The sequence below is a fragment of the Nymphalis io genome, chromosome 10, assembly GCF_905147045.1.
Source record: "Nymphalis io chromosome 10, ilAglIoxx1.1, whole genome shotgun sequence".
Lineage (NCBI taxonomy): Eukaryota > Metazoa > Arthropoda > Insecta > Lepidoptera > Nymphalidae > Nymphalis > Nymphalis io.
Window position 1 is genome coordinate 12,657,984 of NC_065897.1, and position 22,603 is coordinate 12,680,586.

At 34.3% G+C, this 22,603-nt stretch overlaps 1 protein-coding gene across 4 annotated transcripts in view; it reads left to right on the forward strand.

Moving 5' to 3' along the window:
• The window catches only part of LOC126771436 (muscle-specific protein 300 kDa-like), a 139,476-nt gene that overhangs the window by 52,904 nt on the left and 63,969 nt on the right, over nucleotides 1-22,603 (forward strand). For 3 of the 4 annotated variants that reach the window (XM_050491308.1, XM_050491305.1, XM_050491306.1), the window contains 12 exons: nucleotides 75-3,802; nucleotides 3,908-4,085; nucleotides 4,940-5,125; nucleotides 5,327-5,674; nucleotides 5,830-6,090; nucleotides 6,520-6,990; nucleotides 7,444-8,742; nucleotides 8,915-9,088; nucleotides 10,236-10,334; nucleotides 10,854-11,091; nucleotides 11,171-11,505; nucleotides 11,617-14,067. In XM_050491308.1, the coding sequence (XP_050347265.1) occupies nucleotides 75-3,802; nucleotides 3,908-4,085; nucleotides 4,940-5,125; nucleotides 5,327-5,674; nucleotides 5,830-6,090; nucleotides 6,520-6,990; nucleotides 7,444-8,742; nucleotides 8,915-9,088; nucleotides 10,236-10,334; nucleotides 10,854-11,091; nucleotides 11,171-11,505; nucleotides 11,617-14,067 (9,768 nt within the window). The remainder of the gene's footprint in view (nucleotides 1-74; nucleotides 3,803-3,907; nucleotides 4,086-4,939; nucleotides 5,126-5,326; nucleotides 5,675-5,829; nucleotides 6,091-6,519; nucleotides 6,991-7,443; nucleotides 8,743-8,914; nucleotides 9,089-10,235; nucleotides 10,335-10,853; nucleotides 11,092-11,170; nucleotides 11,506-11,616; nucleotides 14,068-22,603) is intronic. The other variant, XM_050491307.1, reaches the window with a different exon arrangement.

Below are 22,603 nucleotides of genomic sequence, written 5' to 3' on the forward strand. Positions count from 1 at the left end.
AAATGTTACTAATTGTAGACGTTGTAGTTTTAGCTTACTAATAATATTGTTAATTACTCTCCTCATTTTTACAGGCAATTTTAGCAAACTTAAAGAAAACTGAAAATGACGTCGACAAACTAACTGATGAGTTCAGCGATCTCATTGAAAACTGTAATGATACGAGGATTACAATGAATCTACAGCAAATGACATCACGCTTCCAATCTGTTCATTCCACAGCTAATGAGTTAGTTAAAAAATGCCAACAAGCAGTTAATGATCACAATGCATATCAAGAAAAATATAATCAATGTATCGATTGGGTAAAAGCTGCACAATACAAATTTGACGAATGTCAAAGGAATTCATCGAATACTCCTGAAGGAATTAATACTCAGCGGGAAAGCCTAAATGATTTATTAAGTCAAAGACGTAATGCTGCTCTTTTAGTTAATAATACTTTTGAACTAGGAGAGAAATTATATTCTTCTACATCACCTGAAGGCAAGGAGTTAATTGAACAGCAACTTCATGATATGCAGCAAGCCGTGGACAATTTATATGATAACATTACTAAAGCTGAGCGTGATTTAGATTCTGAACTCAACAAATGGTCCTCGTTTGATGAAAATCTTAAGGCCGTTAATGAATGGTTAACTTTAGCTGAGAAAAATCTACCCAAAACCATTGAACTTAAGGCAACTCTAGATGAAAAACGCAATCAGTTAAATGTGTATAGAAACTATCTTCAAGATGCTATTGCGCATCAACAAGACATCTCTGATTTAGAAAACCACGCACAAAATTTGCCTGATGTCAATAAAAACATCACAAAGGAAATAAGTCAACTTAAACAGAGGCATGATAACATTCTTGCTCGAGCTAAAAATTTTGTTGAACAATACGAAGCGATTGTCAACAATCATCAACAATACAGCAAAGCTGTTATGGATTTACAAGAATGGGTTGAAGCAACTCATAATACAGCACAATTATGGGGCGATGTTAACTTAGAAAGGGTGGCATTAAGTAGTAATTGTGAAAAATTAAAATCTTTACAAGTGAGCTTACCTGAAGAAAAGAGTCGTATTGATAAAATTCGCTCATTAGGTGAAAAAGTTCTTCCAGGAACCGTCAGCAATGGTCAAACTAACATTAGGAACCAAATAGACGCGTCTCATCAAGAATGGGAAGGGTTAGTGTCTTTCATTAATAAAACAATTGAGTCCTTAGAAAACAAAATACAGCAATGGAATGAATATGAAAATATGAAAGATCAATGTTTAGCTTGGATTCGGAATACAGACAATCAAATTCATGCGGTTGACTTAAAGGCAACTTTGCCTGAAAAACAAGAACAATACAACGTTTTCCAAGAATTACAAGGAGAAGTAAGAGCAAAGGAACTTGAGATTGATAATATAACCGAAAAAGCTCAGCACCTCTACACTGGAATATTGGGTCCTCGTGGCTCACAAATATCTGATTTAACTGTAAAATATCAAACACTGTCTCAAAAAGTCAAAGATTTGACAAACAGGTGGCAACAGTATGTTAAGACTCATCAAGAATTTACAAGTAATGTTACTGAATGTTCTCAATGGATTGAAGAGCTTAGAGATAAACTTGATTTCTGTGCTGATTTAAGCTCATGTTCACAAGATGACTTGGAGACAAAATTAGTGCTTATTCAAAATTTGTTACTAACAAAGGATGAAGGATTTACTAAGGTTCAATCGTTAGTCGAACTTGCACAAAATGTAATGGCCAATACTGCTCCAGCTGGACATGAAGCAATCAACAACTCTTTAGTTGCTTTACAGGAGCAGTGGTCCGCTTTGTTGTCTCGTATGATTGAAACAAAGAACTTATTGGATGATTCAGTTACTAAATGGGCTGGATTCCTAGAGCAAATACAACTGATACAAAAGAGTAATGCATGGCTCGAGAACATGCTAGCAGAGTTGACACCGTACGAATCGTCTATGTCGGATAAACGAGCACAAGTTGAAAAACTAAAAGAGGTAGAAGAAAAAGCGCGTTGTGACCGTTTGGAGGTTGATACGCTAAAATCTAAGGCTGCTGAAATGTTAGCTAGCGGTCAACAAAATCAGGCTGCATCTAAAGCTCAAGAAACACTGAATAAATTTGACACTTTATATGATAAAGTAAAGAAACTATTAGCTGATCGTGAAGAACAATATAAAGATCATAGATTATATAAGGAAGCTCATGATGAACTGATCCAGTGGCTAGGCAGGGCAAGAGAAAAGATGCCTTCATTAAAATCTAAGCCTTTAAGTGACAAGCTAGCAATAGAGAACTCAGTTGCTCCTCTAGAAGCTTTGATAAATAAGCAAGCACAAGGTGAATTATTATTAGAACATCTTCAACATACTGGAGAAGTTGTACTTGCGAGCACGTCGCCAGAGGGACAGGTAATTATTAAAAACGAGATGAAAGCTTTAAAAGAGAGTTTTGACCAACTTTTTAACGAAATTAAACAGCAAAAAGGCCAATTGGAAGATATTGTTAATCAATGGCGAGAATATAAAGACGAGTATGAAAGATTGTCCGACTGGCTGCAACAAAAAGAAATTATCATCAAAAATCATAAACTTGCTCTGTTAGGTACAGCAAAGGAAAAAGGAGCTCAAGTGAATGATGTCAAAGAAATAGTAGATCAGTTACATAAAGGAAAAAGCGAAATTGAAAAATTCAATGCCTCAGCCGCTGGTCTACTAGCTTCTCATTTGGATACGTATGTCAACAATCAGCTAAGACATTTAAATTCCAGGTATCAAGTATTAATTAATATGGCTAATGATGTTCTTAAGAAAGTAGAAACTAATTATGAACAACACAAAAATTACGATGAAAATTATGAAAAGACAAAGAAGTGGATAAATGATGCTTGGGATATTACTCGTAGCGGAAGCGAAACAGGTAGTAACAGTAGTAAAGAAGCTTTACAGAAACGTTTAGAGCAAATTGAAGACTTATTAAAACGTCGTGAAGAGGGCCAGAACCTTGTTCATGCGACTGTTAATAGCGGAGAAAAAGTTCTAAGAAACACTAGATCTGACGGCAAAGATAAAATCAACAATGAACTCAAAGAACTACAAAATGAATGGGATCGTTTAGTTAAAAAGATGACTACTGCTAAAGTGCATCTTGAAACTGCAATGCTTCAATGGGCAGATTATAGTTCAAGTTACTCTCAACTTCAACAATGGATCTCCGACAGAGAGGCAAAACTCCAAGAAGTGTGCGAACAAAAAGTAGCCAAGTCTAAAAAAGGCCAGGATCGTCTTGCAGGTCTCACTACAGGACTTAGTCTTGGTGAAAGAAAAGCTACACTTCGTCAAACAAATAATATTGTTCAAGATATTGTTTCGTTTGAACCCATGATACAGTCTGTAACTTCTAAGGCTTCGGAACTTATGCAACAAGCTCCGGCGTCTGAAATCACCAGTAAATATGAAAGCCTGTCTAAGCAAGCTAAAGATTTGTATGAAAAACAGAAAGAAACTGTTGAACAACACCAGGTATTCATTGATGCTGGTACAGATTTCGTCCAATGGATAAGGGCTGCTAAAGAAAAGTTAGGTAAATGTTCAGATACAACTGGAGATAAGGAATCTTTGAGTAGCAAAATATCGCAGCTAAAGGTATTGGAAAGTGAGTTACCCGAGGGACAAGCGAAGCTACAAAAGGCTTTGGAACAAGGGGAGATATCCTGTGCCCTCGCTGATGATGAAGATAGAGAGGATATAGAAGAGGAAGTAGCTCTTATGCAAGAAGAATACGATACATATGTGTAAGTACAAATATATTCTGTATTACATTACGCTATTTAAAATGAATGAATAGCTTAATGCTTACCACGTGTAGTGTCATTTAAAATATATAATTCTGTTTGCAGAGAACAGCTCAACAACACTAAGGCTTTGATTGAGGGCGGTATCGTGAAATGGACAGAATACGAAGAGCAATACAAGGAAGCCTTGGATTGGTTGTCTAAGACTGAGAAACTGGTGCAATCCTTCAACAAACTGCAGAATAACTTAGAACAAAAGAAAATTGTTTTAGAGGAATTCCAGGTAAATTTACTTTTATTTAAGCTCTCATATAAGCATGTAAGGTCCACATCGAGAACTCATTTGTAAATATTTTCAGTTAAATGTATTATTGTATGTCATTGTTGATTGTATAATTGTAGTCAGTTTTGTTCAACATACAAAATAACATTACATTAATGCCAAAGTTATTTATTTACTGTATATATAAAGATAAACATTACTACATAATTACACTATAGTAAGATAATATAACATATATATAATATTACACAATATAAAAATAATTATTAATTTGATTATTACGATACCTTAGGAATACTCACTTTGCTTGCCGGCTGCTATACTTGTTCCCACTCTTTTATAAGCATTGAATGGCGGATGAGTCAAATTAGTATTTTATTAATATTATTCAATATAAATAATAATAAAAAAAACAAAAATTATATCATCTATTGTAATATTTAACTATGTATCAAGTGCGTAAGCTATAGTATACATACGAATATAGATACGAATATATATATAGATACGAATTACATTTGATGTTATATACAATGACGTTATATAAAAGCTGAGATGGCCTAGTCCACCCGGGCAAGCACCGCTGAATTTTCATGTGCTTAATTTGTGATTATAATTCATCTCGTGCTTTACGGTGAAGGAAAACATCGTGAGGAAACCTGCATGTGTCTAATTTCGCTGAAATTCTGCCACATGTGTATTCCACTAACCCGCATTGGACCAGCGTGGTGGAATAAGCTCCAAAAGTTCTCCTTAAAAAAGGAGAGGAGGTCTTTAGCCCAGCAGTGGGACATTCACAGACTGTTACGGTTACGGTTATATACAATGTGAACCATATAATTTTTATTTTATAGGGACATCTCCAAACCCTATTCGACTGGCAAGCTGAATTGGATAAGCTAAATGTGCGTGCACAGCTACTGCTGGAAACTTGCTCGGACACGAGAGTATCCAACGGCATTACGCAGCTAACAACTAAATATAATGCCATATTGTCTTTAGCTAAGGAGGTGATGAAGAGGCTTGAACTGCATTACCAGGTAATTTATGACACAATAATTTACTTTAAATTTGTTACATAATTTGAAATCTGAATATATTAATATTTCATTTGATAAATATTTATAATAAAAAATGTACATTTGTGCATATGTAATAATACACACAGCGACTTAACAATTAATTTCGTAAACCAATCTATTTATAACATATTGTTTGTTTCTTACTATTTTTAAATATAGGAGCACCAGCAACACAATGCCCTGTATGGAGAATGCCAAGATTGGCTCGACAGGACAAGAGAAAAGTTAAATCAATGCGCAGAAATACCGAACACTCTGCAAGAAGTCAACAACAAACTTAACACTGTAAAACTTCTGCGTCAGTCGTTGGAACAGGGACAGAACAAGTTGAGATACCTCCTAGAACTAAAGGAGAAGATCATAATGAACACCGAACAGACTGGAGCGGCGAAGATACAGGAAGACACAGATAATCTCAAGCAGGAGTTTGACAAACTTATCGCTGATTTGCAAGATGTCCGTAATAAGTTGACGAACAGGGCGTCGCAATTTGATGATATTTCAAAGGTAATATTATTATTTAGAATATATTTTTTTAAAGTTAAATCATGTGTTTATCAATCAATCAATCAATAAAGTTTAATCAACTTAGTTTTTTTTAGAGATTAGATATATCTATGTATATGTACGAAATGTATTACTATTATTTAATTTCCATTTAGGTTCATAAGTTACTGGTAGAGTGGCTTGATGATATCGATCAGAAAATCCAATCAGATGATTCTCTACTTAATGATCTGTCGGAGAAGAAGGCTAAATTAGAGAAGTTTAAAACCTTCAATAGAGACATCGACTCACACAAAGATTTAGTTAATAAATTGAACGAGAAACTTCAAGAAGACTCGTCTTTGAAGTCGAAAGACATTGAAGACACGTTACAACGATACGACGACATCAAGAAGACCGTAAATGATATGATTAACGTATGTAACTGATATTTTAATCTGATATCAAAAGTTTATTTGTTATGTTTCCAAAGTCTGTTTATTCAGCCTTCTTTAAAACGAGTACGAGATTTAAATTCGGATTTTTCTTTTTTTATGTAAATATATTTGACAATGTTAATTTTTTTAAAGGAAATTGATGGTTCCTATTAATTTTATATGCAAAATTTTATTGCGGCGGGTGATAAGGGTATATTCATTTGTTTTTAAACGGCGCTGTCATGTTTGAGCCCTGCGTTTGGTATTTTTATTAACAATAATAATAATTATAATTCGTAGTTTCTGAAAGATATTAATATATCATGTATTTCAATATAATTTCTTATATTCACGGTGACAACATTTTGTGTATTTTTATTAATCGAGCCTAATATTTCACTATTTATACATTATATTTACTTTTCACAGAAACTTGAAGATTATGTTAACGCCCATATTCAATACAAGGAGTCATATGACAGTTTCTACGACTGGATCCGTAACTGCAAAATCGAAATACAGCAATGCTCAGATTCTCACGGTGCTAAAGAAGATGTTCAGAAGAAACTCAAAAACGTTAATAAGATCATTGGATCTTTGCCTAAGGGAGAGGCCCTGCTGAAAAAAGCCATTCAGTTAAGCGAAGCCGTACTTGAAACTACTGGAAATGAAGGCAAAGACAATATTAACCAAGAGATAAAGCAATTAAAGATAGAATGGGAGAACTTGCAGCAAATATGTAAAGATACGAAGAAATTGTTAGAGAAATGCTTAACAGCATGGTCCGATTTCATGGAGACATTGGAAAAAATGACCAAATGGGTTAAAGATTTTGACGCTAAATTGAAAACCGTTGAAAAGGTTGACAAAATTACGCCAGAGTATTTGGACAAATGTAGAGTAAGTAATTACTTATTATAATAATAAAATATCAGTTAATCACTAGTGATTGTATATTATAGACTATTTATTTTAATGCAAGATAATTCTATTAACCTTCCAATATTCAAAAGATACTACTACTTTAAAGATCGGCAATAACCTAATATGGATTCTAATAGCACTATACTTTGTTGTATTTTCATATTTAACTGTAAGAGGCCGTGTACCATGGACATATCAGATTATTTATTTTTATTTATACTGCTGTGTTCCGCCATGAAGGAATCACTCACTGACACTGGCTCACTCGCCAGTGTTATTACAGGCAATCGAGACATAACATCTATGTATTACACTTCTTGCGCTGCATTGTCTATGAGCGATGGTAACTATTTGGTATAAGGTACACATGCCTCTCTTTCAAAAATCAATTATATCTATGATTTTTTTATATATTTATTTTGTATACAGGACCTTCTGGCTCAAGCATTGGCAAATAAACACGTTTTGGAAGAGCTTAATGACAGATGCGAAAACCTAATGGAGCTTAGTGCTTGTGCTTGGGTTCGTGATAAGACGGTGAACCTTCAAACAGAATACACGCTCTTGTTGACTAAGATTCAAGGCCTTGTTTCTAATGGCGAAAAGAATCTATCAGATCACACTGAATTTATTAAGGCAAAGGAAGAACTACAGCGTTGGTTGGAAACTGCTCACGGAACAGTCCATGACTCGATCGGAGTAGGAGATATTGACACAACGAAAGATAAATTGGAAACTGTGAAACTTGTCAGTAATAGAATGACCGAAGGTCATCATTTACTGGTTGTTTTACAAGAAGCATTTAAAAAGGCACTTAACAACACTCCACCAGAAGAACAAGATGGTCTCCGAAACGACGTAAAAGTTTTACAAGAGAGCTGGGACCAGCTTAAGATTGACCTTAACTCTATAAGCGCTCAGCTCAAAGCTGCAATCGGTAAATGGGAAGATTTTGAAGATTCAAAGGCTAAAATGAACAAATGGATCAAAGACACAGAACAAAATCTGGACAAAGTACCTCCGACTGGTGGTGAATTAGGTGAAATGAAGACATTACTTGAGAAATATAAACATATCGAGGATGAAATTAAAAACAAGGCACCTGAATTAGAACGTCTTAAATGTGAGGCCGCTGAACTCAGCAGTTGGGCTAGAAAACCAGCCGTCAAGAAAGCCGTAGCAGAAATAGAGAAGAAATGTGATGCGTTGAAAGCAAAATGTGCTGCGAAGAAGGCGGAACTTGAGTCCGAAATTAAAGACTACAACCAATACCATCAATCGTTGCAAGACACAGAGAAATGGCTTTTGCAAATATCTTTCCAGCTCATGGCCCACAACTCACTGTATATAGCAAACCGCGAGCAAACCGAAGAACAGCTAGCCCAACATGCTGTATTGCTGGATGATATTCAGAAATATCAATCTACACTGGATGACTTGGAGGCTAAGGGTCATGCCCAAATCGAGCGATACGAAGCCACGACTCCAACTATACGCGATACCGTCGGAAAACAGCTGAAGAATGTTAATGACAGTCACAAGAGTTTGCTGGCTACTGCGCTGCAGATTGAGCGCCGTTTAAGAGAAGGCCTCGCCAAGTTCAAGGAGTACGAGGATACCTTGGAAAGCATCTTGAACAATTTGGATGAATGCGAACCGGCCATCACTGAACTGGACGTTCCCGTGGATGGACTGTCACACGGACGTGATCTCCTCGATAAAGCCAGGGTAAGCAATTAATTTGATTTTTTAAGGTTAATATATATCAAATTTCAAAATAATTAAGTCGATAGGAAATGTAAATCTCACCCGAGGGCGTCAACATTCAAAGTTTTTCACCTGGCACTCTCGAGATGACAAAAGTCCTCTGAGACACTTCTGAAGAGGCGCATATCTACAGGCGCTGCACAACCGGCTGCAAACAGAGAAGTCCCGACTATCAGCGGCGGTGGCTGCGTGCTCGGCTGCGGCCGCGTCCGTGTCCCGCCCGTCGTCCCCGGCGGACTCCGCCCCGCTGCCCGTGCCGCCGCGCGAGCTGCACGTGCGCGCGCGCCTCGAGGACCTCATCGACCAGGTACTGTCGCTGGCGGCGGCCGTGCTCGCTTCCGACCTTCTTGCCCCGCCCACTTGATCGAGCTCGTGTGCTGTGTTATTGTTATCGGTGTTTTATTTTGTATAAACGAAATTGATGTTCAAAACAGTAAATGAGTGTCCTAACATTTTTCTTATTATATACTAAATTTTATTATATACTAAGTTAAATTCTTTGAAAATATCTTTTCTCTTATTTTATAGTTTAGTAAAGGACGGAATACTAGTCAATTTCAAATTATGTAAAACTGTAAATACATATAATGTAACGAGCAAATAGAAAAGATAATGGATTTATGTTAACGAGCTTTAAGATTGCCAGGTCCGAAAAAGAACAGAACCAACGAGTTAAAATCTGTACCAGTCGAAGTAAGATGTTTTATATTTGAAGATATTGATGTAGATAGTGACCGTAGTTAGACAAAATGTACAGGCTTAACGTTGGCAATGTATTTTTTGCACCTGGTAAATAAAGATTTACCAAAATTTAGCCGTGCCTCAATAAAATAAATTTAAATATATTCGGTTGAGTTTTGGTAAACTTAAGTCTTCATAACTGGATCAAGATTTTGGAAACTTATCTATTCGAAAGATACCAGAAATATATTATATCATACTTGCGTTATATATCGACGCCCTTGTACCCAAACATGTCGTGCATTCCTCGATAAATAACAAAAAGAGTATAGGAAGAATATAGTCAAAATATGTAAATATAAGTAATGCAATAACAATATTTGTCATAAAAAATAACCACTATCTTGATTCAATGAAATCACAGTAAAATGATAAGTTTTGTAAATATAATTAGCACTAAAACGTGTGAATGTATTCTTACGCATATGTTTGGAATTTGAACACTAATAAATTTTACACGCGAAAGTGACGAATCGTGTGAGACTGAGTGTGAAAATTTGTCTAACTCATTGGATCAAATAAATATCGTTTTGCAATGAACTCCACTAAAACTAATATTTAGAAAACGGTACTCATATCGAAAATATGATTTAAATGGTGCTGTTGAATGCACGAAATAAAATAAAGTCTTTATTGCATTCACATTCCGTCTCGCAGCAAACACTGATTGCACATTACTAACCCGCACTCGTGTGACGCATGGTCTGTTGTAGAAACATGTAAGCGAAGTAGGCAGCGCGCGACTTGACGCCTTAATAAAGAGTCTCGAAGCACCTGAGTTCAGCCAGAAACTCGTGGCTTTCGAGAAAAGGGTAAGGCTTTGCTTCACGCACTATCACAACACGAATGAAATACTCCGCTTGCAGACATTGCAAATGAAACAAACTTAACTGGGAAGACTCAATTGAGTAAATACTACAACTAGCATTGTCTTATTTAAATGTAAATAGTCAGTAAAGTTGTATTTGATCATTTGCGATAAAAATGTTTTATAGATCATGCAATTGCAAATGAACTTAGAAAGTAGTTGCAATTATTCCTACATTGTTTCTATTAAAATGAAGATATGCAAGCGGGGAAACACTATCTTGATTGTTGATATATGTACAGTCCAAATATAGCACATAGCATTAAAGTGAAGATGAACATGTTCGATATACACTGCATTTATTTAAACCTTTATTTTTCAAATTGAACCTTGCACAAAATTAATTTACAATTTATGGCCATTTATTGCAAATCTATCTATGTGAAACAAAACTCTTATAATCCATCTACAGATGTTTAAGGTTTAATGGTTTCAAATAATTAAACATTTGTCGTGATAATAGGTACAAAGCCATCTTGAAACATTACGGGATGCAGTTAGCGGTATGGAAGATGCCATGAAACAAGTGGTCGAGATCCAAGATTGGATCAATGTTCACAATGCCTTAGCTAATGAATGGCTCTCCAACCCATCGAAATTGCGTCCTGAAGCCGCTAAACAAGATATGGCGGTCATGAATGATGCTTTAGCATCTCTGGCTGAAAAGCGGAATAGATTGCTCACTGAGATACCTACTGAAGGTAAATAATATAAATATATCATTTTTTTTATATATAATCGTTATAAACAATATGTTTTCAATATCAAATATTGTTTTAGGCTTAGAAGATGAAATTAACCTTGAAGAAGATCTGGATAATTTAGAAAAAACTATCCTGCAAGCAATAGAAAGAGAAAAGGGCAATCAAGCGATTATAGACGCCTTCCGTAATAAGTGTCAAGAAATTCATGATTGGTTTGACTCTGTGCTAAAAAAGATGTGTTTAGCCGACAAAGGATCTGGTTTACCTTGTCCACAAAAGCTAAATGCTCTTAAAGAACTTTCATCTGAATTCGGTCAAGCAGGCAAAGATAAGGTAGATAGTATTAAAGCTGTGGGATCACAAGTTATTAACATAGTCAGCAATCTTGAGTCACAGCAAGTAGAAGAACAAGTGAGTATATTGTTTTAAAATTTATTTAAAAAGTTGTCCAAGTTCCAGTTTTTAATAATTAGTTTATAAATTATTGTTTTTTTTATTTCACTGCAATTATTTTTGTTTTAGATGAAGTCAGTTGAGAGAAGATACAACGATATCGCTAAGCGTATTCAGCGTAAATTACAAATGCTGGAAATCACCTACAAAGCTATTGATGGCACAAAGAGTGAAGTAGCTGCACAAAACGAATGGATGCAGAAAGAAATAGACAATATCCTTCACCCTGAACCTCTTGGACATGACAGCAAGTCCGTAAAAGAAAAACAAAAGAAGGTAGCTAACTTACTTAAAGAGACAGATGGTAAGAAAACAGTTATCGATTCCTTGGAAAAGAAGGTAAGCAATATTCAATCAGAGCTCGAACCTTCTGAACAAATGCAATTAGAGTCAGAACTATCTGAATTAGCTTCCAAACAAAAGCAACTAGCTACATTAATAAAACAAGAAATTGAAAGACTAGGTGGATGCGCTGATATGAGGAAAAAATTAGAAAATGATATTGAGAAAGCTAAGAGTTGGCTCAAGACTAAATTAGCAGAAATCAAAAAGTTAGGTGGCCCTGTCCCTCTAGAAGTGTCAAAGGTTGAGAAAGAAATTGCAATTCACAAGAAACACCAGAGTGAACTGTCCGACTTCCATAATGATACACTAACTGAAGTTATGCGCCAAGGTAACGCTGTATCTAAAGACTGTTCAAGTGAAAATAGAGCTAAGCTTCAAGGTATTCTAGATGATTTGAATAAATCATACACATCTGCTAAAGTAGACATTGATGATAAGCTTGCAGCATTAAACAAATTATTACAAGGTAGAAACGAGTTTGAAGCGGACGTCGCCAAATGTCAAAGCTGGTTGAACGAAGCTGAAGTCGCGGCAACTCCTGAACTACGAACAACGAGTCTTCAACTGCTAGAAGAACAATTAGCTAAGTTCCAAAAGCTCAGTAAAGAAGCTGAAGATGTCGAAAAGAATATCAACAAAATAAAAGACAAATCTAAAGACATTATGGACACATTATCTGATTCAAACAAATTACAACTCAAAGAGCAAGTCAACGTATTATCTGATAGATTTGCGAGAATCAATGCTATTATAAATGATAAAAAGAATATCCTTCTTAAACATATCAAAGAATACAAAGATGCTGCAGCCAAGATTGCTGCTGCCTTGGAGTTCCTTAATGACATTCAAAACAAACTTAAAGCATTAAACAAACCTATAGGCAGTAAAGTTGAAGACGTTCAGCCTATTATTCAAGCTTACGAATCTATATTAGATGATCTCAAGAAAAACAAAGCCATGCTCAATGAGTTACAAGGTGGCAATCTACATGATCTTCAAGACATTTTGTCTAAGCAAGATGAACTAATGGGAACAATAGAAGACCAAATTTCTAAACTCAAGCAACTTCTGCTTTTACGTGAACAATTCTTTGCACTCGTGAAAGAAATTGAGGACTTCATCTCTAAATATACTGATCTGACATCTGAAATTGAAAAGTCAAATGACACATTAGAAGACAAAATAAAACGTTATGATGATATTATTGGAAAAATCCAAGGTTGTGAAGCCTTGTTGGCAACAGCGACCGATAAAGGTCAACAGATAGCAGCAGAAGGTACAGTTATTGACAGAAACAATATTACTGAACTTTTACAATCTCTAAAGCAACAACTATTAACATTAAGAAGGAATGTTGAAGCTAAACGCCAAGAGCATGAACGGGCGGCGGCTGAGCATAAAAAACTGGCAGCAGATCTATCTGAAATACTTCAATGGCTTCACGACAATGAAGCTGTAGTACACTCAAGACCACTACTGAATAGAGATGTTGCTAGTGTTGACAAGAAACTCATTGAGCACGTGACACTCGCGAAAAATATTCAGTCGTATTTGGATAAATTTACAAAAATCGCTGACCTTGTCAAAAATGACGACGGTATTCCTGGTTCGTTACTAGAAATGCTATCAGAAGGTAATTCCCTGAAAACATCACTACCTGCTGAACTATCTAACAGAGAAAAGCACTTGCAAGACAATAAGAAATATAGACAACAATATCAACAAATGGTAGAGAAATTAAACCTTTGGGTGAACGAAGCGACCGTACGACTCGGAATGGGTAAAAACGGAACAGATTTCGAGAACATTGAGGCTGATTTAGAAGAACATAAGACATTCTTCAACACTTCCGAGCCTGAAATGAAAGATTTGGTCGGCAAACGTATGCAAGATATAGTGGACAAAATTTGGCCGTCCCTCTCATCGTCCGAACAAGAGGAACTATCGAAGGAGCACCAGAAACATAACCAACTATTGAAGAATACTCTTAACTCGGCCAAGTCTCGCCAAGCTCAGCTAGAGCAGGACTTGGAAATCTGGAAGGACTTCTGCCAGCTCGTGGAGAAGATCAAGGCAATATTGGACAAGAACGATATCAAGGAAGAACCTGTGACGTCTGTCGACGCGCTTCGAATGTACGTTGAGAAATTGAACCACGCCAAGAATGATCTAGAGGTGAGTCAATCATTGTTTTATATTTTAATTGACGTTACACAAATGTACATATTGAAATGATATTGATTTCGTTCGCGGTATGGACGTCATAATAATGAAATGAAATTAATTTTAAATTTGATTAATATACACCTACAAAATATAATCATTGTTGGGCTAACACATATTATCTCCAAATAAGATACAGAATAGGTACGTAAAAACATTTATAAATAAGACGTAATTATTTAGACATTTAAGTCATTAGTTACTCGCTCTTCATATTACATAACCGTTAAAGGATACAGCAATTGCTGAAGAATATTCCAGAAAATATCTTTAGCGACTGTTTATGAGTATATACTATATGTACACAAACGGTTCTATTTCCTTTTTCTTGTGTGTTTGTCATCGGATTTTGCTAACTATTGACTAGATTGTGTTACGCAACCGACCAAAAAAAATTTGCAAATAATAATGCAAATTGCAGTTGATAAGAAAATTTTGCGAAATACGTAAGTTCATATGTTATTTTTAATTTTCAAAAATGATTATAGTCTAATTTAGGCCACCGTGCGAATAATAGTCTGTAATTCTATCAACTATTTGCATTGCGCTGCCGCATTTAATGGCTGACAATAATAGCAAAGCAGTTTCTTAAATTTTGAAGTATATTTAGTAAAAAAAAAATATAATCTGTTACACATTTGTATTAATGTATTTTTAGGAAATACAAATGTAGATGTAATTATTGATACGAAATCGCTTCTGACTGTTGAAAACAAATACAAGTAACGACTAGGTCATCCTTTATCATGACAATTTCGAGTGAAATAATCGCGTGTTAAATATTGATTAATTCAATCCATTGGTGTTGAATTAACACGAACATAAATACATATCTGATAAGTTATAATCGCAGATAACAAATTTATGTATGATATCTTAATATTTGATGCTTTTACTTTTTTTGATCCTTTCAATTTTTTTTTATTGAAAACAAATTGAGCGATTCTGCAAACGCAACTTCGAAATTAACCGATAGTTTTGAAAAGGAATGACGAATGAAGATCGCTCCTAACCAATTTCAGTCACCGCGGCCATTGTCAAGTTGGCACGTTGTGGTCAAGAAGTGTGTGCGCGATCACAAGTGCACTATTCTCTCGCTCTCATAAGTCAATGTGATTGCAGATCTGTCACGATAATAAAGATATCTCTCAAAATAAAACTTTTTTTGGCCTAGTGGCCCGACCCAGTAATTTAACTCACCACAACTCGGATTTGTGGCTCTAAAAACTATTCAGCGTGATAAAGATAAACGTAATTGGCTACCAAATTTTATTTAAAAATTAATGTTTCAAATCACCGTGTCGATTGTCAATATTTTACGGTCGGTTCGAGCGTCGAACAATATATTGGCTTCGCTGAGCGACCGTGCGGAAACTACGGTGAATACTAAAGATGCATAATGTTATGTGCCATGTATATCTATACTGTATATGTAAACTGCCTCGTTGGTCTACTTGTATCTATGTTGGTCTACATGTAAGACTGCAGACTCGAAGTCGGGCCAATATAAAGTTATTGAGTTTTTCTGTCGAAAATTCTCAATAGCATCCCGAGTCTGGAAGTTGGAAGTGTGTACACACCTGTGCCTCGGATAGTACATAAAGCCGTTGGTCCGGCGCCTGAACTCTTTCGGGTCGTGTCGGATTGCCGATTAGATTATGAGAGTAAGGGAGTAGAGAGTGCACCTGTGAATCACAAAAATAAAAAGATTTATGGAAAATAAAAACACACACATTTTTTTTTTTATACGCAAACATTATTTTTTGGTACAATACAAGTTTTTTGTGAGAGGTCTCGTTTAAACGCATACTTAAAATGTAATATTTTGTAATCATTAAAATTTATTCTAATAATTTCATAGTTAATCTCATAATTAATTAAAAATTCTAAGTAATTCAAAATTAAATTCATCAAAAATTGCATAATTTAAACTGTTTAAAGTGAATTTTAAAATTTATGACCACGCGCCGAACTGTTTATGAAAAACATATCGTGCTAAATAAAACAACAATCACGACTCTCTGAGGAATTATTCTCTCTAATTCCTGCTTCCCCCTTCCTTCTTAAGTCCACGCGAGCTGGTTCTCGATGTCACCGCCTAACTGTGACATCAATTCCATCGCGAACAAAGAAATTTGGCAACTCCTTTCTTTGTCGCACTTCCAAAAAATGGAATTCCTTACCAGCTCACGTGTTCCCCTCCTCTTACAACCCGGGTTCCTTCAAACGAGGCGTGAAGAGGCATCTTGCGGGCCGGCAAGGCGAAGGCGGCTAGTGCAGAACGTTTTTCCCGTCTGTACTGGCCGTCGTCGCGTTTGGACTCTACTACCACTTACCATCAGGTGGAGTAGAGTCATTTGCCCTCCCGGCGAATATAAAAAAAATAAATAAATAACGACGAAAGTTAAATAAACGCAGTTATAAAACTTTAGTGTAACTTATACTATATAGTTTACATCGTAAAATGAAAAGTTTTTATGAGAAATAAAATTAAAAACGGTTAAACGGTGCGTTCAAAGGCAAAGAGGCCGCGAGAAAATCTTTTCAAATATATTTTTTAATTACGCATATTGTAAAATATTAAAATGCTAATGAAATTTTTAATATTTCCTTTGTATTAAATAATACTTAAATTCATATAAAGTTATAAAAACTATATTTGTTTATTCTGATATACAAATAAAATGACACAATATTTAGAAAAATAATTTATTTTTAAAAACTAGTTTAAAAAAATACTAAGTTAAATAATAAGAAAATTACCTTTCGTTGCGTGACGTAACTAAATAAATTCGTTTTTGTTATCATTTCATTGAACGAGGTTAGTGCACCTCATTGATCCATTGTAATTCGTTTAAGGCGCAAATGTAGCAATACTCATATTGCGATATCACTTCCCAGAGAAGCCTTTATTTACTTTTAACTTTTTATGTCTATATCTACATAAAAATGACGGTAGGACGTTGTGCAAACTCGTCTCGGATAGGCACCACCCAATCATCAAGTATTCTACCACAAACAACAGTACTTGGTATTGTTGTGTTCCGGTTTGAAGGTTGAGCCAGTGTAACAGGCACAAGGGACATAACATCAAAGTTCCCAAGGTTGATGGCGCATTGGCTATGGTTAACATTTCTTACAATGCTAATGTTTATGTGCGTTGGTGACCACTTACCACCAGGAGGCTCACACTATAAAAAAATAGTTTAAAAATAAAGTCATTAGGCTTTACTAAGGTTGTAGAGTGGATTGATTGAATTATAATTTGTAATCAAGTCACACTCAGAACAAGTAGCTTTTTTCTTATAATAAATCATAAGAGATTTCTTCTAACTTGTCTCTATCTGAACTACGCTTTCCAAGAAACGAAAGTTGCATCAATTTGTATTATTCTTTAAATTTTATCTGGAACCGTTCTACAATATATAGATTTATTTAATTGTGTGCTTGTAAACATTTATACAAGTCTTTGTTTTGTCATATAATCTACTTAAATGAAATCGAACAAGCATCATAAATTAAAAATAGGTTATAAAAATTCGATTATAAATTTCAAACAAGAAATTCTAAATTTATTTATGCAATGTAGAAACATTACACTTATATTAATGACTAGCTTCCGCCCGCGGCTACGCTCGCGTGTGAGTGGACGGCAGATGTTCGGTGGCCCTTGTGTGAAGTCAGGATATACGCTATGTCTATTTCAAATTTCATTCAAATCCGTTAAATAATTTTTGCGCGATAGAGTAACAAAGATCCATCATCTCCAATACTTTCGCGTTCATAATATTTGTAGTATTGACTATTGTGAAAATTATCACTTGTTCGGGAAGGCACATAATCTAAGAAACGAAGATAGAAACGAATAGGGTACCTTTGTCACACACTTATTATCTGTTTTATCGCATACGTTACAGTGTTGCCAATTTATCGAAATATTAACAACGATTGAAGCACCAAATTGAGTTAACAGTGCATATTGAATTCATCTCACGTCCTGACCGCGTTAAGGCGACGACAATTGAAAATATAGTATTTTACGTCATCCGAAAGAAGTTTACACATTTCTGAATAAATACGATATAAAGAATACTTGTTTAATGTAAACAAAGTACGTGGAAAGTCTTTGTGCGTCCCGTCCGGGTCAATCGCCAAACAGCAATATTTAGTATTGTCGAGTTCCGATTCGAATTTTAATTCCCGATTTTGGTGACGTATGAACGTAGTGGTCGATGTAAGGAATGGTTAATACATCATAAAGCGACTTAATTTTTTCAAAATTAATTATATTTGTTACAATTTCTAACGAATGAAATTGGAAAACAATTTTTATCTATAATAATATAGTAGTAAAAAATCTAATTAAATTTTGATTACAGTAATTTTATTTGAAGTTTAACGTATCACAAATACAAGCTGCATTATTAGCATTTTTATTAAAATTGCAATTTGCAGAGAGCAGCGAAACGAAACCGAACTATGAATATAGCTTTATTGTTCACTGCGTTGGAACAAGTAATGCATAAATAAACTTTATTACACGTAATTTTAGTGCTATAATGCTGTAATCTTTAAAATAAATATAAGTATATAGAAAATATTAAATTAAAAAATTGATATATATATATATATATATACATTTTCAAGTTTTTTTTATATAAATTATAAAATGATGATTCATTGAAAAAATATAATACACGATACTTTGCTGGGTTTTTAATATGGTATGGTTTTCTGGCTACCCCTGGAGACTATGTCATATTTCGTAATAAAATATATTATTAATGGTTTTAAAGTATATTAGCTATTGATATTCTAAGTTTGAGCAAAGTACAGCAATTGGTTTCCATGTGATGCATGTTCAAATTTACAGACAATATTAAAAATTGGGCGAAACGCCATTTTTGAAATGATCTTGACCATATCTTCAAAAGACAACACATTCAAAGTATAAATATTTAGACATTGCATTCTAAGGTGAGATTAGCGACAAAATTCATAATAAGCATTATTAAAATTAATAAAGCAAGCACTTATGAATTGTTATTATTAAAAGTTGTCATGTCAGTTTATATATATCTCAGTTACAAAGTTGTAGATATTGCTTTATGGTGGATATTATAGTTTCGCTTGGTTTTGCATATTTGTTTGATTATATAGACTGCTTAACTAATTTTAGTTAATGTGCTACACTGGCCGTAACGTGAAATACTTGAAATCATACAGTAGACATAATTCTATGTTACAAAGTTATGTAGAAAAATCTATCTGTAAATTAAGGAAGTTTCGTGTTACAGTTAGTTATATTTACAAGATGACAGCTGTCAATTTCGTAGACAATATATTTTAATCGAATTTAATTGACATACGTATGAATATTGGTGGAAATGACTAACTTGTGAGTATTTTGTCTAAACTTTTGGCAGCGTTACATGACGATTCAAAAACGATTTAATGACTAGTTATTTAAAATTTGGAATATTTTATTATTGACTGTGATAGATCCGATTACTTTTGACATCTCGTGAGCCCAACGATACTGTAATTGTCAAAAAACTTATTCAAGTTATCAAGATGACACTACTGTAATTGTCAAACTAATTAAAGTCATCGAGACGACATGAGAACGACAATTTACTATCAAAACTAGATTGCAACGTTGTCATTTAATTCATTCATAAATAACATGCCAAGATTTTCAATGTAAACTGTTACCAGTAAATCTGGGGAACACCCGGTATTTGCAGATTTGGTCTTTCTATATACAATCTAAGCAAAAATGCAAGATTTATTTTAAAAACAACAAACAAAAAACATATTTTTAATCTATATTTTATATAAAAAAAAAACATTTAAATAAGGTCGATATCAACGATAACATGCGAAAGTAAAACCACACAGGGCAAAGATAATTGCTCAACTTCCGAGTGGGTTCCCCTTAACAACGGATGATGTCACGCTCGTCAGTCAAGGCCTGAACAGCCAGTCGTAGTCCGTACACACAGCAATGAGAACGCAACGCAATCAAAACTTACTAAATTTAATTGCTTTCTTATTGTGCAAGTGCATTTACGTTACTACTTAGGATATATCATCTGTGTTATATTTAATCTGTTTTTTTTTTAATTAGTTATTTAAACGTCAAAAATTCCGCGCAAAAGGAAGGTAAGTGCAGGTGCTATCAAACGCCGGTTCCGTTTTGTACGTTTTCGTGTGTTTATTATGATTTGCATTTCTTAACATGATGTATATTTATAAGTACGTTTAAAATATTTCATTTAATATTGCGTTCGGTATTAAAAATGTTTTAAACCATGTTTATTTAAAGTGATGCTGATGCATTATCTTATTATCATAACTTACGACGTTACTTTAATTCTTGCAATTATATAACAATAAAATTTATAAATGCAATGTTAAATACATTAACGGAACATATTATAAGATATTCTTCAATTGTTTTTAGGTATGTAATCTAAATTAACTTTTATCAGCGTTCTATATTGCATTATTGCTAAAACAAAATACCATTTTATCAAATATAAATAAATCATGTAAATCTCATAATGATTATGCAATAAATACCAAAAAAACTTTCGATTAATGAAATATTTTCACACAAAAAAGTATCAAAAGCGATCGTTACCTCTATATACATAACGCGATCAGTTTTGATCCTCGAAATCGTCACGGAAATGATATATTCTTATTCACGTCGTAGTTTCTTAGTCAACTTACGAATTGCTGGTAATATAGGTTACATACGAACCAGTTTCAACTTCATAAGTAGTTATTGCTAAACAAGCGGTAACATGACCATGTTTTCATATTAAGGTGTACGAGCGTATAGTCATTGTTTGCGGGCAATCACTTACCTGTAGCTACCTAGCTAGTGTTACTTTATAAAATACTGCTCTTGATACTGAGATAAATAATGTGAGATGCTGTTTTTAATTATACACAATTAATATAAACTTTATTTTGTTAATCGTTCAAGCATGATCGGTCTTTTTATAAGGATCAGTTTTGAAATTTTTAGTTTATTTATTTATTCAAATCCGTAATGTTACTTATACCGCAAAACAGCAGTACTTGTATTGCGTTCCGGTTTGAAGGGTGAGTGAGCCAGTGTAACTACAGACACGAGGAACATAACATCTTAGTTCCCAAGGTTGTTGGCGCATTGGCAACAGGTGGCTTAAATGGTTGTCCACATATCTATTATTAAAAAAAACGCTTACATATTCCACATTAAAATTAAACAAACACACTTAACTACAATACAAATATGATTAAATATAAATTCGGAAAAGTATAAATGTAATGACCCATAATAACTAATTTCTAATAATTCAACCAGATACAATAGATCTCGTTTGTCTTGCTATTAAATTATTATTATTGTAGTATACGTTTTTTATCATATAATTAATATTTTACTAAGTATATTATTTACTACTCAATATAATTCAGTACTCCGAGTGGTTCGAACACGTGAATCACAACCGATGTGTGCTTAAAAGATGGGCACGCATTGATTAATTTGTCATTTTGTTCTAATACATTGTGCTTGGTGGTGAAGGAAAAGATTGTGAGCTGTAGGGCTATTCTGTAAGAATACAAACTCGAGACTCGCCGCAGAAATCGGTCGTGAAATGTCGGAAAGTTAGTTATTAAAAAATGATCTTTTTTGTGTTGTTAAAATTTATAATATAAAGTATTTAAGCTATTAATTTGGACGGTTAATAATACGGTACTTAACTATTATTCAAACTTCCAAACAGGCAAGCGCTATATATAGCGGAATTATTAAACCAAGGCCACTGTCGATTTTCCTGTTTAAACTGAAATAACAATAAAGATTACAAAATATTTCGACTATTGTAATCCGAGCCGAGATGGCCCAGTGGTAAGAACATGTGAATCTTAACCGATGATCGTGGGTTCAAACCCGGGTAAGCACCACTGAATTTTCATGTGCTTAATTTGTGATTATAATTCATCTCGTGCTTTACGGTGAAGGAAAAAATCGTGAGGAAACCTGCATATGTCTAATTTCACTGAAATTCTGCCACATGTGTATTCCACCAACCCGCATTGGAGCAGCGTGGTGGAATAAGCTCCTAACCTTCTCCTCAAAAAGAGGAGAGGAGGCCTTTAGCCCAGCAGTGGGACATTCACAGGCTGTTACGGTACGGTTTGTAATCCGAAAATGATAAATATGAAATTTGTATGTCATTAAACAAAAAACACGATATTATCAGAGTTTACATTAAAATTTATATACAATATGATAGTTATGGTGATTTCGTTATATGCAAGTTCTATATATTACTCAGTACATTGGTGATATGATTAACCGAAAATGTATCGTGTTTCCGATCATAGTGCTTAGTGACTAACATTTTATTGCTGTGTTCCGGTTGAAATGGTAATTGTAATTGTGAGATCTTGAGGTAGAAATTTGACAGTTTGTCACGTTTTATAT